The 16,177-nt window shown below is 40.8% G+C and overlaps 1 protein-coding gene across 2 annotated transcripts in view; it reads left to right on the forward strand.

Annotated features, from left to right (window-relative positions):
* Nucleotides 1-16,177, forward strand: part of Skel (DM13 and DOMON_DOH domain-containing protein skeletor) — a 139,029-nt gene that overhangs the window by 120,063 nt on the left and 2,789 nt on the right. For both annotated transcript variants that reach the window (XM_074107517.1, XM_074107516.1), the window contains exons 7-13: nucleotides 3,226-3,325; nucleotides 4,478-4,662; nucleotides 9,545-9,739; nucleotides 12,676-12,810; nucleotides 13,838-13,997; nucleotides 14,890-15,083; nucleotides 15,746-15,973. In XM_074107517.1, the coding sequence (XP_073963618.1) occupies nucleotides 3,226-3,325; nucleotides 4,478-4,662; nucleotides 9,545-9,739; nucleotides 12,676-12,810; nucleotides 13,838-13,997; nucleotides 14,890-15,083; nucleotides 15,746-15,973 (1,197 nt within the window). The remainder of the gene's footprint in view (nucleotides 1-3,225; nucleotides 3,326-4,477; nucleotides 4,663-9,544; nucleotides 9,740-12,675; nucleotides 12,811-13,837; nucleotides 13,998-14,889; nucleotides 15,084-15,745; nucleotides 15,974-16,177) is intronic.

Here is a 16,177-nt window from a genome sequence, read left to right on the forward strand (position 1 = left end):
AGCTCAGTTTAGACCTGACTTTGTATTACACTGCAGCGCTTGATTGCTCACATCATACGCATTCGATTTCTGGGCGCGTAATAATAACGACTGATCAAAACTGGGCTTCAGAAGATTAATGTGTAATCTATTGTGGGGATAGTAGACTTAGGCCGCAGACCCACAACGACTATGTTTCTGTGTGTCGTAATCAAGTGGTTAACTTAAGAAGTAAACAATTCAGTAATGCTACCACCAATTTACTGACAAAAATTGAGCATAAAAATAAATATAATTAAAAAATATTTTATATATAACGACTGGTATTCTTATAAATTGGTATTAACTATAAGAAAGGTGCTGAAAGAATAAGGGTCATACTTAACATAAAGCAGCAGCGTTGCAGCGCTGTATTTCGTTGTAATTCTGTGATATGATTCGATAGGATCCTCTGGTATTCTATGAGCATTTGAGCTACAAGTAAATCTAGGAATTAATTACCCAGTTGATACAGAAATGGGGGTAGATGCCACTGAACACAATACTGCTCCTACCCTCATTTCATTACGGCTGGGCATTCGCCACCATATTGCCGAAACTCTGCCGCTGGCTAAAGCAGGAGCGAATGCGGACTACGTCACGGGGAAATATTTAGATAAACAAATGGTTTTTGGTTATTTAAAACTGATGATAGTAAAATGGAATGAAAGTAAAACTTAAGTTAGAATGTTGGCATGAATCTAGAATGGAATTGGTCTTTAGCGATGGATATCGTAATGCAGACAGACTGAAAGAGGGACAGGACGAACTAGTTGCAAATCAATCACGTGCGTTTGGCAAGAGAGGAGCAAAATAGTGGGAAGCAAAATAGGCTTCTTATAAAATAGAATGTATATTTACGTCTTCGTGCTAAAGTTACAATCGAGTTTATCTGCAACCTAATGAACTTCAAATCCAAATCTGTCTTATAATCCGCGTAAATGGCTATAGGATGGCCTTGACCCACATTTTTAGAAAGGCCGCGCGATTATAATCCTTACTGCAACTGCATAAGATCTTGCACCAGGTCCCATAGTGACTGTGATTTGTTTACGTGGTCGCCGACCTCAGCCGCTCTTCACATGACCTTTGCAACATTAGCTGTCGCAACTTAATTTCAACTCTCTCATAAGCTTGTAGGTATTGTCAGTTTTGTTATTTGTGAAGAAGTTATAGTTGGCTTTATTTTAAATTTAATGCTAGATCTGTTTCCTCTCCTTTTATCTGCATTTGTTGTTAGTTTGGTATGTTTTGTTATGATGTTACTAAGATGCCGTCACAGTAATAATATTGAATGATTAGATACCTACTAAAAATTCTTATTTCCTTACTAATTAAACGTGAAAGTGTGTTTGTTTTTCGTACTTTTATTACACTCCATGGTTTGAGTATAAACATTCATTTTCAACACACTCTTGTCTGGCACTACCAGGATTTGAACTCCCGAGCTCAGCCTCATTGAATTAAGCAGAGAATTAAGAGATTACAAGCTCTCTGTGTATTTGTATTTTTAATTTTATGTTTAATAAAGAGTTTACATACATACACATACATACAAGTATTCCTTTTCACGTACTAGGTAATTTAAAAGTTTCCTCACTAAACCCGTCTGGCAGTTTGTTCTCTCTCTAGTAAGCTATAAAGCTCTCCTCGCTGCGCTGCCCACCTAGTACTCGTAGCTCGCCATCTCTCCAGTAAGCTAACTCTGCTAGCTGAGCAGCAAATCTAGCAGCTTGCCCTCTCTCCAGTAAGCGATAACACTCTTCTCGCTGAGCGGCCCATCTAGCAGCTTACACTTTTCTCCAGTAAGCTCTTAAAACCATCAAAGGCTAACAACAACTGTCCATACACAACCATAATCTGACATTATTTTATTACAATCTTTTCTAATATATAAAATTCTCGGGTCAAAAATGTTTGTGACCAAACTCCTTCGAAACGGTTGATCGATTTTTATGTTTTTTTTGTTTATATTCTTCGGTAGGTCTGAGAATAGGATGTAAACTATTTTTCATACTTCTACGCGGACGGAGTCTCGAGCAACAGCTAATAAATAAATATAATTTCACGCAAGTTTTAACGCTACATTTTTTCATTAATAAATAAATACTCGTAAAAGTATCAACGGCTAAAAGTATCGACGGGTTCACGGTGGATGCAGGCCGGTTCCCACTGAAGCAACTGGAGCTCTATGGGGGAGGCATGTCCAACAGTGGACGTCCTACGGCTGATATGATGATGATGATGATGATCGACGGCAACACCGCTGCCGCTGGCAACTCGCGCCGCGGCCAGAGGGCCACACTCGATTACACTCCGCCGCGTCATCGGCTATCCTCGCAAATCTACTAGAAAATTATACCAACCGTAACCCATGTGGGTACATACTCTCTTTGCTCGCCTTGCGGGCTCACGGCTGTCACCATGGACTTTTCATCATCATCGTAGCCTATACAGGGTGATTCAGGAGACGTGAGCAGGACGACCCTACTGGTTTCAGTTACTAAAGGCTATCGTGTCGTACCAGTATTAGTGAGATCAACATAATTATTTTTTTAAATATAGCAAACAATAAGTGACCCCAAAATTGGCAGAATGCATAATTTAAGATCATCTTTTGTATTTTATTGTTTTTTTTTGTTAGGTCTACAAGAATCCAGCGAGTACAATTGTCTCAACTTGCCAAGTTTAGGGTTAAATTACGCCTAGTTCTTGGTCACTCGGCAGTTAAAAGTGTGTGAGTTTTATTTAAAAATTATTGTCTGATATGGATCAGGACCAAGGACCAAGGACCAACCCTTACTGACGGGTAGGGTTGGTCCTGCTCACGTCTTCCCAATCATCCTGTATAGGTTCCACTGCACTGCGGGCCCAATGCGGACTTCACAAACACCATTAGGGCGGCCACTTACATTCGGAAATGCGTTTCAAAATTTAGATTCGAAATATCGATTCGGGATATCGAACGCAGATTCATACAAATCTATCGACCTTCCACATACAGAGAGTAGTTTTCCATTCGAAATTTTCCCTGATTCGGAATTCGGCATGGTGGCTTGTGCGTTTATTTCAATTCCGATTGAAATAAACGTACGTGTGTGATGTATTTACGGAATTCTGAATTGATGTTTTAAATCAAAATTCCTAAACGGAATTGTCTTCAGTTTTTGCGTACTGTTTTTGATGTCGGCTTTCTGTATGTTACAGTCGAAGTTGAACTGCGAGGTGCTCTACGACGAGCTGGCCTTCGAGGTGCGCTGGGCGGTGGCCGGAGACAGCATCGTGCTGCAGCTGGTGGCTAAGCTGGGTGAGTCACGGCGGCTTATAGATAGCTTTGATGTCTGGATAGCTTTGACGTCCACTGCTAGGTCCCTTTTGCTCAGGACCCCGTTGAGGTATCAAGTTGAAAATACCAAATACTCAAGTCTGTTACCCATTGGAATAATGAAAAAAAAAAACTAATTTCAATGGTGCGTGTTTTTTTTTTATTCGACTGGATGGCAAACGAGCAAGTGGGTCTCCTGATGGTAAGAGATCACCATCGCCCATAAACATCTGCAACGCCAGGGGTATTGCAGATGCGTTGCCAACCTAGAGGCCTAAGATGGAATACCCCAAGTGGAAGTGTGAAGTTCCCAATCCGTACTGGGCCCGCGTGGGAACTATGCCCCAAGCCCTCTTCTTCTGAGAGGATACCTGTGCCCAGCGGGACATCTATAGGCCGGGATGGAATTCTAAGTCAACGCAACTTACTGAGAAATACCCGCAGAATCAAAAGGATACTTCTAGTTCTAGTTGTCCCGAAGTGCCCACGCGGGTTCATTGCTCATTACAAACTTGACACACATTGTTGAACTGCTTCGCAAATGATGATGTCCTCATTATGTTTTCCTTCACCAAAAAGCTCATGACAAATCAAAATGTAATTTCGGTGCTCAAATCCACAACTCCCTGCTCAGGCTGCTGTTTTTGCAGGGGGTAGGACCTTGTGCAAAGTCCGCTCGGATTGCTACCACCGTCTTGCTCGCTAATCCTGCCGTGAAGCAGCAGTGCTTGCACTGTTGTCTTTCGGCGTGGAGAGTAAGACAGCTGGTGAAATTACTGGCACTTGAGGTATTCCATCTTAGGCCTCTAGGTTGGCAACGCATCTGCAATACCCCTGGTGTTGCAGATGTTTATGGGCGGTGGTGATCTCTTACCATCAAGAGACCCACTTGCTCGTTTGCCATCCAGTCGAATAAAAAAAAAGTTTAGAGACCAAACCCTGTTTCACCATCCATTCATTAAATTTATCTGACGGATAAATCTGATGCCGTCTATGTTTTGGTCGAATAGACGGAGACGGCATCACATTTATCAATGGGTAGTGAAACAGCCCCCAAATGTCAAATCACTAGGCTACCTCGGCTTCTTCTTCCTTCCAAAGTGTGGCGCTTTTGAATGTATCTTTTGTTTCCAGAGGACGGCGAGTACATGTCATTCGGTATATCCGGCGACCCCTCCCACTCCCAGATGGTGGGCGGCGACGTGGCCGTGGCCTGGGTGGACAAGACCACCCTCAAGGGGGTCTCCAAGGACTACTATCTCGACGCCAAGAGTCAGTGCGCAGGCGTGCGCGGATCCTGCCCCGATGACCGACTTGTGGTAAGTCGTGCTTTTAAAGGCAGGGTCAAAGTCAAAGCCAATAGTAGATTGTACAACAAGAGCCTAAAACGAGCCATTTTACCCAAGACGTTCATATAGCCACCCGAGCCGGTACGGCGAGGGTGGATAGACACGTCGAGGGGAAAATGGATTTAATGCTCGAGTTTTACACTCTGCTTTTCACTTCGATGGCGAGGAAATGAAATAGCAACAGTGAAAACAATTGTTCACTCACTACGTAAATTAAATTTTTCATGCATTACTATATAATTATATATTTTTTAGTTTTAGTGATTTATTTTGATTGATTTTTAGTTTTATATAAATAAAAACTGTATTAAAAAAGTATAAAGAAACTTCTTTGTTTGTGGCTGTTGACACCTAATTACACTAGTGCATAAAAAGTTATTTTATGTCGCCTAGATCCAGCATAAACACCAACTTTACGAGCATGAGAAGTGAAAAATATCGTTATTCAATGTAGGCTAGATAACAAGCACTTATTAATGTAAAAAAATGAAAATATACTTACTTACTAACCGGGCGCAGTGACCGGAAGTGAACGAGTCTTGGCTTCCAACTGGACTACGCTATGCTTTACGATGTTGGGCCAGCTTTGCAGCTCCAGCGGTACATGGGACAACCAACCGAATTTAAACAAATAATAAATAGGATAATCGTATCTACAAATTGAGCTACTCGTATGCCCGGAGTTTCTTTGCGCGATAATCCGGAATATGAAAATTCGCCAATCACTTACCACAGATTATTGTTCCTTACTTTCTTTATTTCATAAAAAAGAAAACTCTATGTTTGTTTGTTTATTCAAGCAATAAAAATCGACGGCGTTTGTTACTAGAAGCCTTGGGAAAAGCCAACGAGTCGAAGAAATTTTTATTCGTTTTCCTTTCTTTTATAGCTGAAGGATAATTTACCTTTAGGGCAAATAAAACATTTATACCGCGCAGATTTCGTGTGCGGATTGTGTAAGATATTAACACATGAATCAGTTTTTTGCACTTTAGCCGACTGGCTATGTATGCTTCGCAATTGAATGATGTCCGATTTGGCAACGAAATTAAATCGATTTATTTGTTATGAAACATTCAGTTAGCTGTGTGTGAACTGAGAATAGTTTATGCAGTTTTTTGTAATCATATTTTTTTTCACTTTCATAACGAAGTAACAAAAAATATAAGTATTGTAAATTGACATATTTACGACACGGCTGGCATGGCCAGTGTTGGCTTTCAGACTGCTCCCTAGAAGAAGGAAGATCGCTGCTTGCGGTTATTTGGTTCTGTACGCTGAGTAAACATCAATCTAAATACCAATTTAAATAACCAAGTACCAGCAAGCATTAAAAGTTTCTTTCGTGAGCGAAATTAATAGACTTGGCTAGTAATCACCAGCAATTAAACAAAGATTAAACACATTGTTAGCGGAGTTAAATGCAGCTTACTGCCAAACGACCGGCGCGGTCCCGCGGCATGCGGCGAACTTAATGCTTTCATAATCGATGTCTTCCAGTCAACTAAGTCACGAGAATACTTTGAAATTAAACCTACGTAGAGAGTTTGGTTTTCATTAGCAGAACGAACGTTTGCTCAATGAATTTTAAGAGCTAAACGGAAAGGTTGCTTAACTTAGATTTTTTCTGTGTAAATACATACCTGTTTTCTGTACTGCTTATTATATTCTGGTGTTCATTGAAAACAAAACTTTTGATTTTAAAAACGCTGACGAGTGAAATTAAATGATCACTTTATATGAAACACTTCATATATTTTTAGGGCCACATAAATTGGTCATAATTCTTCATGGAGATATTAATAAAAGAATTTGCTTGAAATTACTCAAACCCATATATTAAAACATACGCCGCCAAACTAAGAAAATACTTTTTAAATCATCAGTTATGGTAGCCGTACGATATGTTAAATCAATTCTCAAATAACTTGAAACGAACTCGATTTAATTATTTAAAGTGACTTTTAATTTATTATAAAACCTTCTGGTCATCGTTTTGGATCACGTAAATTATTGGGGCATGGAATTTAATTAATAAAGATAACTTTCGCAAACGTTCAGCTAAAATCACCGTGGAGATTCCTCGGAGCGCAACAGAGTTTAAGTGCTTGCTCTCTTCTGATAATTTCATCAATTTAGAAGCTTATGAAGTGTATAAGTAAAATTGAGTTAACAGTATTATTGGCACGAAAGTTAAGCCTCTGTAAGCCCCCCTTAATTATTCTACCTACTACACATTCATGTGAAGATGGTAATCCGAAAGTGGCTATTCGATTTATTATTAACTAGATTGAGAAAATTAATAGTAACTAAATCCTAGATAGCGAAGCCTTTGGCATTTCTTAATGTCTATAGACTGTACCAATAGGTGCAAGAAGCAATTAGACTGGCTCTTGCTGAAATCTTTTATGAGCTCGCCAAGTTTGAGCATGCAGTCGACAGCCTCAGCTCACTAGTGCTGTCAACTGATGGCTGAATATCAAGTCTATCGATATTATGTTCGATAGTTAAAATTCGATATTCAAAATATTGAAAAATATACAGATATATCGTATCGAGACACTATACTGTTGACAGAGTATAGACATTATAACGGTAGTATCACATATAACGTTTCAAACTTTCGTGATTCTCACTCATAGTCAAAATATCATAACTGGACTTATCACGCTATTTTTATACGAGTAATATTCACCTTGACGTTTCGGCAACGTTACAGTTGCCGTGGTCACGAGTAGACTCACGTATCACATATCAGATAGGATCCACAGAGTCACCTCCTGTGACCCGATGAATGTTGAGTGGATTTCTTTTTCACAACATATTTTTCTTTTAGCAATTTACTAATGATCCTACTAGTTGTGTTTTTTTTTATTGATACTGTCAATGGTTTTGAACTATCAATAGTAGATTAGGGGGCAGTACAGACAAACTGAATGCCAACTGCAGCTTTACCGACTGCAATAAAAAGGCCAGTCAGCAGTTGGAGTTAGTTCATCTGTACTGGCCTTAACATTTGATAAATATCGGTATAAGTGTCGATATTATTGCTTTCTAAACTGAGACAGTATCAATGGTAGTAACTCGTCAATAATTTTGCCATAACTTGCGCTATCGATAATATCGACAGATCTATTATAGCCAACATGCGTTATAGACGAAAATAGTCGACTGTGTGGCAACACTAGCCCCAGCCCCTGGCTGGGCGCCAGATCACAACTATTCAACTACCGCCATAATAATTCAGAGCAACGGCCTGAAATACTGGAGGGACGGCTTCCAAATGTCTCGGGTCCTCCCTGAGTGGCTATTAACCGAGTTAAGTGCCTAAACGCCAAAAATACCGGGGACGTTGTAACCAATTTAAATTATCCTGTTTAAGTATTTCCGTATTAATATTATAAATGTAAAAATTACTCTGTCTTCATGCTTAAATCGCTGAAAAGATTTAGATGCAATTCGGCATAGAGATAAAGGCAGGGACGGACATATCGGGAGAGTGATAAGAGAATTGTTCGTAGACGAAGTCGTGGTGGCATAGTGGTTTAACCTATCGCCTCTCAAGCTGAGGGTCGTGGGTTCAAACCCCGGCTCGCACCTCTGAGTTTTTCGAAATTCATGTGCGGAATTACATTTGAAATTTACCACGAGCTTTGCGGTGAAGGAAAACATCGTGAGGAAACCTGCACAAACCTGCGAAGCAATTCAATGATGTGTGTGAAGTTCCCAATCCGCACTGGGCCCGCGTGGGAACTATGGCCCAAGCCCTCTTGTTCTGAGAGGAGGCCTGTGCCCAGCAGTGGGACGTATATAGGCTGGGATGAATGAATGATGAATGAAGTCGCGGGCAAGAGCTAGCTTAGAACAAATGAAGCGACGGAATTATGTCATCTTAGTTCTCAATCTGTTTGCACCGTTTTGCTTTTTCGACAAGTTACAAAACTATAGGTAGAGTCATTCACGATGACGCGTGCCGTGGTTCTTATTGCAATGTCAGTAATATCTAATTTTGACAAAATCACGCGTCTACGTGGATGGCACTAGGTATACCTAAGTACAGTCAAGGGCAAAGATATCGACACGGCCAAAGTTGCAAAAATATATATACACGGCCTGAATGTTAAGTGCATAAAGTCGTGTGTACATACATAAAAATCGCTACGACATTATATTGACTGTAATCGTGTGTTGCAGGCTAATCACTATTCAATTGGATCGTGGTGCATGATTAATGATTATTACAATACTGCCCTCCAAAGCAAAAAGGCGATATCTAAAAAAAACGTTTTTGTGTTATTTATAGCATGTGATGCAGAACGTTTTAAGCTACACAATATCAAAATAGGGTGACCCCAGAGGAAATGGCGGGACGACCTGAGCGCTTTTCCGCTCGATTGGCAGGTGCATGCTCATGATAGGGAAGAGTGGCGAAAGAAAAGGGAGGCCTTTGCCCAGCAGTGGGACATATTACAGGCAAATAAAATAGTATTAATAACTCAAAAGTGTATTTTTTTGAGATAGCGCCTTTTGACTTAGGGCGCAACCAGTCGCCGCCACCTACAAAATGTATGCAGCTCTATGAAGGGTATCTCACCTGGTGTCCACTTGGTTGCGCAAAGCTGCATACATTTTGTTGGTGGCGGCGACTGATTGCGCCGCCACGGTGTCCCGGTGAAATATAGCCTTTAGGAAGGTAGAATAGAAAATTTGAGAGCCATGCAACAACGTCGAAAATATACATAAAGAACATGATAATGGTTCTTTAGTAGATATCGTTGAAAAGACATAAGTCTATAAGACTACATCTTCTCTGAGCCTAATGCTGTTTCTTTAACACTATCACTCTGTCCAGGACGGCACCGACTCCATCCGTCTCCTGAACGCAGCCCTGGTCAACGGCTACAGCATCGTGACGTATCAGCGCAGCCTGAAGGCAGCCGATGAGCTGGACCTGCCGGTCCTGACCAACGCTAGCCAGCCCGTCATCTGGGCCGTCGGGCCGCTCAACTCGCGGACTGAAGTCTCCTACCATCACCACTTTACCAAGGTTGGTAGTTAATTGTAACAGATCTATTGAATAATGTTTTGTCATCGTATTTTGTAAATGCAGCGTGGGACGTCCACCAACGAGATGAGCGGATGACCAGAGGGTCTACTGCGTAACGCTTCGGGCACTCGCGATGACAATAAAAAATGCAACTGGAGGTTTATGGAAGAGGCCTATGTCCAACAGTGGACGTCCTACGGCTGATAATACGATGATGATAATGATCGTATTTTGTCAAACCCGTTTGTATTCATCTTGCTTACTTTATTAGCTTTAGGGGCTGTTTTACCATCCATTGATTAGTGTTAATGTGTCTATTCGAACAACACAAATATCATCATCATCGTATTATCAGCCGTAGGACGTCCACTGTTGGTGAAACAGCTCCTTAGTAAACTTTGGTAAGCTGGTTAAGAAATCAAGATTAATAATCTTTTTTCCTGACAAAATAATGACAAAACATTATTCACTACATCTACACATAACACCGTAATTGAAATCAACGTGGATGAGTGAAATCACGCTTCTCCTTTCCTTTGCTCTCTGCTGAGGTGTAGAACTTTCTTGAGTACCTTGGAGTCATTAAGTATTACGTAGGCAGAATTTTAGCAGTTTTTGAATCCGTTTCCCATAGTCAGTAAAAGTAAGCAAAGTTCTAAAATTAGCAAAAATAGTTCTACATTTAATCTAGTAATATACTTAATAGTTGTAACTATAGGCAGAATTTTAACAGTTTTTGAATCGCCGTTTCCCTTTGTCAGCAAAAGTAAGCAAAGTTCTAAAATTAGCAAAAATAGTTCTAAATTTAACCTAGTAATTATATAGTTCTAATCTAATTTTGAAGCAATGCGTGAATAATGAAAGATAAGTACTAAATTATTTTCCCCCCTATTTGTTTAATTTTCTCGCAATCAAAGTAAAAACCAGCGTGTAGTATACCTTGCTCATAAAACTCGTTTTACTCGGATATAAAGGTCTCGCGTAATGCACTCGTTTCACAATCTACTATATTTTACAGGACAGGAATCAAATGACAAACTATATTGCGACCTCTACTAATTTAAAAGGAGATGATCGTCGCGTCTCTTAGTTCGTGGGTACCATTCACAAAACTTCATCTCCGAACTGCTGTTATTTTAAATTAAAACTCTAGGGAACCGTGAGACGTCTTTAAATGACTAGAGCAAAGGGAATAAACATTTTAGCACTGGAGTTAAAAAAATATGATTTTATTCTCTTCGTAGTATAAAACAAAATTTTCCACGTCTATCCTCTCCGTCTATATCCACTTACTCTTTCTAAACCACGCAACGAATTTTGATGCAGTTTTCACCAACACATATTGTTTCGCAAAAAGTTTATAATTAAATGATATACTTTTCATCACACTTGCTCGTAAACAGTGTCGTAACATGCAGGCTACCTTGGTTGCAACCCCCCTAAATAAAACCCTCGACCTTAATGTGCTTCTCATGAAACCCGTGGTCGGTAAATGAGTCATTGCCCGTACTAATTTTCTTGTCATGAAGCCTGAGGACGGTAAATGAGTTTGTAACGTGCTGCTCGTGCTGGCGTGCTGGTCAGGCACATGCTGCGGAGGGGGGGGAAATCTGGCGCTGCCAAGAGCACAGTCAGAGGTATCGGTATTTTTTGAAAAAATATTAGTCGTTCTTTTACATATATACAATTTTACTCGCAAATGTGATGAAAAACATTGTATGTCGCACGGGCGGTACTTACTAGAATTACGAACATCGACTCATTGAAGCCCTCGTTTTCGACTTCAGGCTTCTATTAGACTCTCTTTCGTAATTACTTATTTACCGCCCTTAAGATACAATGTACTAATGAAAATGTTACTACCAACACCAACACGCCCCGACTTTGGACGTGACCCCCCGATCCCACTTGCCGGCTGTCGGGACAGGATTTTAATCGGAAGTTCTAGTGGCAAAACATTTTGTATGAAGCCATTCACACTTGCCTGACACGATTTTCTATAGAAATGACTGACACCGGACACGAAACGCCCCAAACACAAGTGGGAACGGGTGGTTAACTGGTTACTGCCATTATTTTCTTAATTTTTGAAGCCTTTAAAAATAAACCAACCAATTCCGAACAGTTGGAATACCACGTCATTGTCATTTCGAAGTTCAACAGCTGGACCAAAAACTCGCTTTCAGATAAACGAATAGACATACAATAGTTTCAAACTTATAACACCGCTTTACTTCCGTCGGGGGTTAAAAATACAGCCGTGAAAGGTCAAGGAGGTCGCTGGTAATATCCTAATTTGTAACTTAGCCAAAACAAATGAAATTAAAGTGACACGGACTCGAGAGGCCAGCGGCGTGGACGACAAGCACTCGTAAAACGTCCCTATCTCAAGTCATTGTTGTTTCCCTTAAAAAACTTGGAGCTTTTATAGTGAACGACTTTTGTTTGTGTGACCGCGCATACATTAACGGGTGCTATAGCTCCAACAGTTCTTGCGATTTTTGTTTCCACTTCTGTAAAATGCTTTTTTAGCAAGTTGGCGTTCTCCTTTTTTTCTCACAAGCACTACGTAATGTAATTTTTGACGAGCCATTTTTTTCAACTAATTAATTTCTAATGAAACTATGTATTTTATATTTAAGTTTTCAAATCAAAAACCAGGTTTAAAAAAAAAAAAAGAAACTTAAGAAACATTAAACTAGAATTCAAATGTACAAAAATAAGTTGAAGTAAAATAAACTTAACTAAACTATAACTAGAAAAAAATAGTAAAAGGATCCCCCCGTGCATGTACCCAAAGATGCTGGCAGCATTTCCTCACTGTATAGCAATGCTGATACGTTGTGCGAGGAAGTTGCCAGCTCTTCTGTCCATTACTTTGCAAGCTACGATATATATAGCTGATATACCGTTCTAAATCATCATAAATATTACAGGGCGACAAGTTCATCGAATTCGGTAGACCGCCAGTGTGGAACTGCCCCATGCCGGAAGGGGAGGAAGAGCACCACTCCGGCGAGGACGCGCCAGCAGCGTCTGCTCATCATGAGAGGAAACCGGTGGAAGACAAGGTTTGACAGCTTTATAGCCTCATCATCATCATCATATCAGCCAGCTGTAAGATGTTCACTGTTGGTGATAGGCCTCCGCCGTTTATTTCATTTGTACAATTCAATCAAGAGTTTTTTTGCGTGATGGAATCTGCAGGTGGCACATCGTTGTTCACTGTGGCGTTCCAAGTTCAGGCCTTAGTTTAATGATAATAATACTTAATCTATTTACTATGATTACTCATCTTCTTCTTCTTTGTCGGATACTCTTGGCAGAGCAGTCGTGGTCACGTAGCACGACGAACAATTCTACGCCAGTTCTCCCTGCCTGATTTCTCATATCCATTGGTTAATATTACAGAATGATCTTAATACTCGTAGCTAATGTTACTAGGACATCGATTGATTTATTGATTGAAATTTAATTATATTAAACTCGTACACTGGAGAAAAAGGATGGCTGAACTAGCTAGGGTACCTGACGTTTAATTTTATGTTATAAGCAACAATTTTTTTGTTACTGTTAGCGAATCTTTTTTTTTAGTGATCATTTGAAAGTTGACATTTGGTTGATATGAGTTTAATAGTAGACCTTCTGACTAATCATGATGGAATCTTGGCAGCTATGACATTAGTCCATTCCGCTCAGGACCCTAGCTCAAGGGCCCGAGCCGTAGCTCAAGGCTTGTTGTTCTGAGAGGAAGCCTGTGATCAGCAGTGACGTACGAGTATACACTAGAGAAAAAGGTGATACTGGTAGGATAGGTAACGTTGTTCTGTCTCGGCATTACAGTGCCTAGCTTCCAGCTCTATCATCAGATCAGCTCATGATACCATGATAATATGCTAATGTTATTGTATCGTTATCAGAACTGTGCATAATTGCCAAGTTTCGTGTCAATACCACATTAAGGAGTAGGTGAAAATTAACATAAAAAATTACGCTATAAACCTAGATTCATAGTTACAGGTTAAGCTTAATAAAACAACAACGTTATGTCTCGATGACTGAAAGGACTAATCGTTGTCACCTTTCCACCCGCTCTAGTCTTCACCAATAAATCCGAACCCCGTGCCGCCGCCGAAGTCGGCGCCGAAAGCCGAGCCTTGGGACATCCCGGCCATCCAGTGCTACGAGCCACAGGACGGCGTGTACTACGCTCAGATGGGGCCCACCGGTGGGAAGCAGGGCTACCCAGCCATCACCGGTGAGTGATAAAAAGAAAGAAGGAAAGGTTTGATTTGTTCCATCGGTTCAGTACCACCACCTAGTAATAAAACGCAACTTCCAAAATCTTAAGTTGGGTCCAGACGGTGCAGACTTGCGCTGCGCAGACTGTTGCACGGACAAAAGTATGTGCGACTCACATCGTCCACACGATACAGACATGTTAGTTTATTTTTATAATAAAAACAAAGCAAACTGTGAATTAATTAACCAAAGTTGTCGTAAGTTGACCCAAACAAATCTGAACATGCGTCCACACACTGCAGTACCTAGTCGGCGCAAACACGCATGTCTGCGCCGACTTTTTGATGCCAGATACAAAAATGCACAGATGTCGTTACAGACTTGAGACTTCACGCCCACACGTCCCATTTGCACCGACTTAAGTCTGTACAGACACGCTGCGCAGACTAAAGTCTGTGCTGTGTGGATACACCTTTACCAAGATGCGACTTCTCGTTTAAACCCATCATCCTCTGTTTAAGAGAGTACAGATTGAACCACGGAATATTTGATGTTTATTTTCAATTCTGCGTAAGATTCTGGGATCGGCTCAGAGAGAATAAGAAAGGAAGACCTAGTCTCCGAACTCGTTCGGCCGAAAGACAGATTATCAAACCGTGAAAAGATCGTACCTACTTGGGTAGACTTGGGTACTTGGGTTGGGTAGTAGTAGTTGATGTTGACATGTTGGTCATCCTAGGGACTGCTAGAGATACGAGGTCAAATAAGATCTTTAAGCTAACGAGGTGGATTTCCGGCGAGTTTTTTTCCCCAAGATCACAAGGGATGACGTTGTATTATGTCACAGGTCAGACCCCACTTTGAATCATTGCGTCTAGTGAGTAAGTATTTTACTTTTGCCCTTTCAGGTCATGTTGGTTGGGGCATCTCCTGGTACATCAACGGCCTGCTGATACCCGAGGTCAACGTGGTGCGCGGCCGCAAGTACACGTTCGTGGTGGAGGGGGGCAACGACCCCTCGCAGCCGGCGCGCTACCACCCCTTCTACATCACGGACGACCCTGTCGGAGGGTACTTCCATAAGAGCGAGCAGGAGAAACAGGTGTGTGACTGAGATATAAGTAGTAGTAGTTTCACTATACAATAAGGAAATACAGATAGGTAGATTATAAACCGAAAAGTACCAAGGCGGACCTATTCCTGAAGGGGTCGCAGCCAGTCAACCTTTGAGTGGTAGACAGGAGAAATCACTTAGGGATCGACAAATAGAGAGAAATTACTAAATTTAAAGGAAAATTTATTAATACAACACAAATTAAGTACTAAATGTAGACTGATTCAACTAGAACTAATCTTCCTAAATTAAAATTATCACACCTTAAAGTACTCACAGTTTAAGACAATAAAATTATATCACAAAGGGGATAACCTCAGTATTTGCTAAGGGCTAGAGCTTTTATAGGATAAGCAGACACCAGCATTGCACTGGTTTCCAGAGCACCCTCTTAATACACCTTTATTGTACGTTGGTTGCTTATCGTTGTTTCAAATTGGCGGATGCTAATTGCTAATGTTAAATGTACGTATAATGTAACAGATCGCATTTACCATCTCTTCCTATCTTCATTCGATACCGTTTGATAGAAAGAAGTCATGAATGTGATTGTAATTTAGAGTGCATGAACAATACATAAAACCTCTGGATTCGAATTTAAACTACTTGGGTATTCAGTCGTCATAAGGTTGCAACGTTTTGTCTGACAGGATGTCAAGATTTTTGCGGGAGTCCGTCGTGCGCGCTCCGGCGAACTGGTGCCTACGGGCGTGGGTCGCCTCTGCAATTGGACCCCGGACAAGAATGGACCCGAAGCCGATGAGTATCCCAGCTTCGGAGCTTATCAGCGCTCGCTCACGCTGGTCTGCGAAGAGGGCAGTCCTGGAGTTGTGACCTGGATCCCCGACAAGAACACTCCTGACACCGTCTACTACCAGGTGATTAGTTTAATCTAGTTCTTTGGTTCATTGGGTTATGAGGGAACTATCGAATAGTTGAATCAAGCATGATAAAATAATAATTTAAATGAGATATGGCACCATATTCAATGGTGTAAACATTAAATTTATTAAAATAATTATTTTCTGTATTGGATCTCATCGGTAATTAAACGGGTCTACGGGATTATCAAGATGAAACAA

The sequence above is a fragment of the Choristoneura fumiferana genome, chromosome 25 (assembly GCF_025370935.1).
Source record: "Choristoneura fumiferana chromosome 25, NRCan_CFum_1, whole genome shotgun sequence".
Lineage (NCBI taxonomy): Eukaryota > Metazoa > Arthropoda > Insecta > Lepidoptera > Tortricidae > Choristoneura > Choristoneura fumiferana.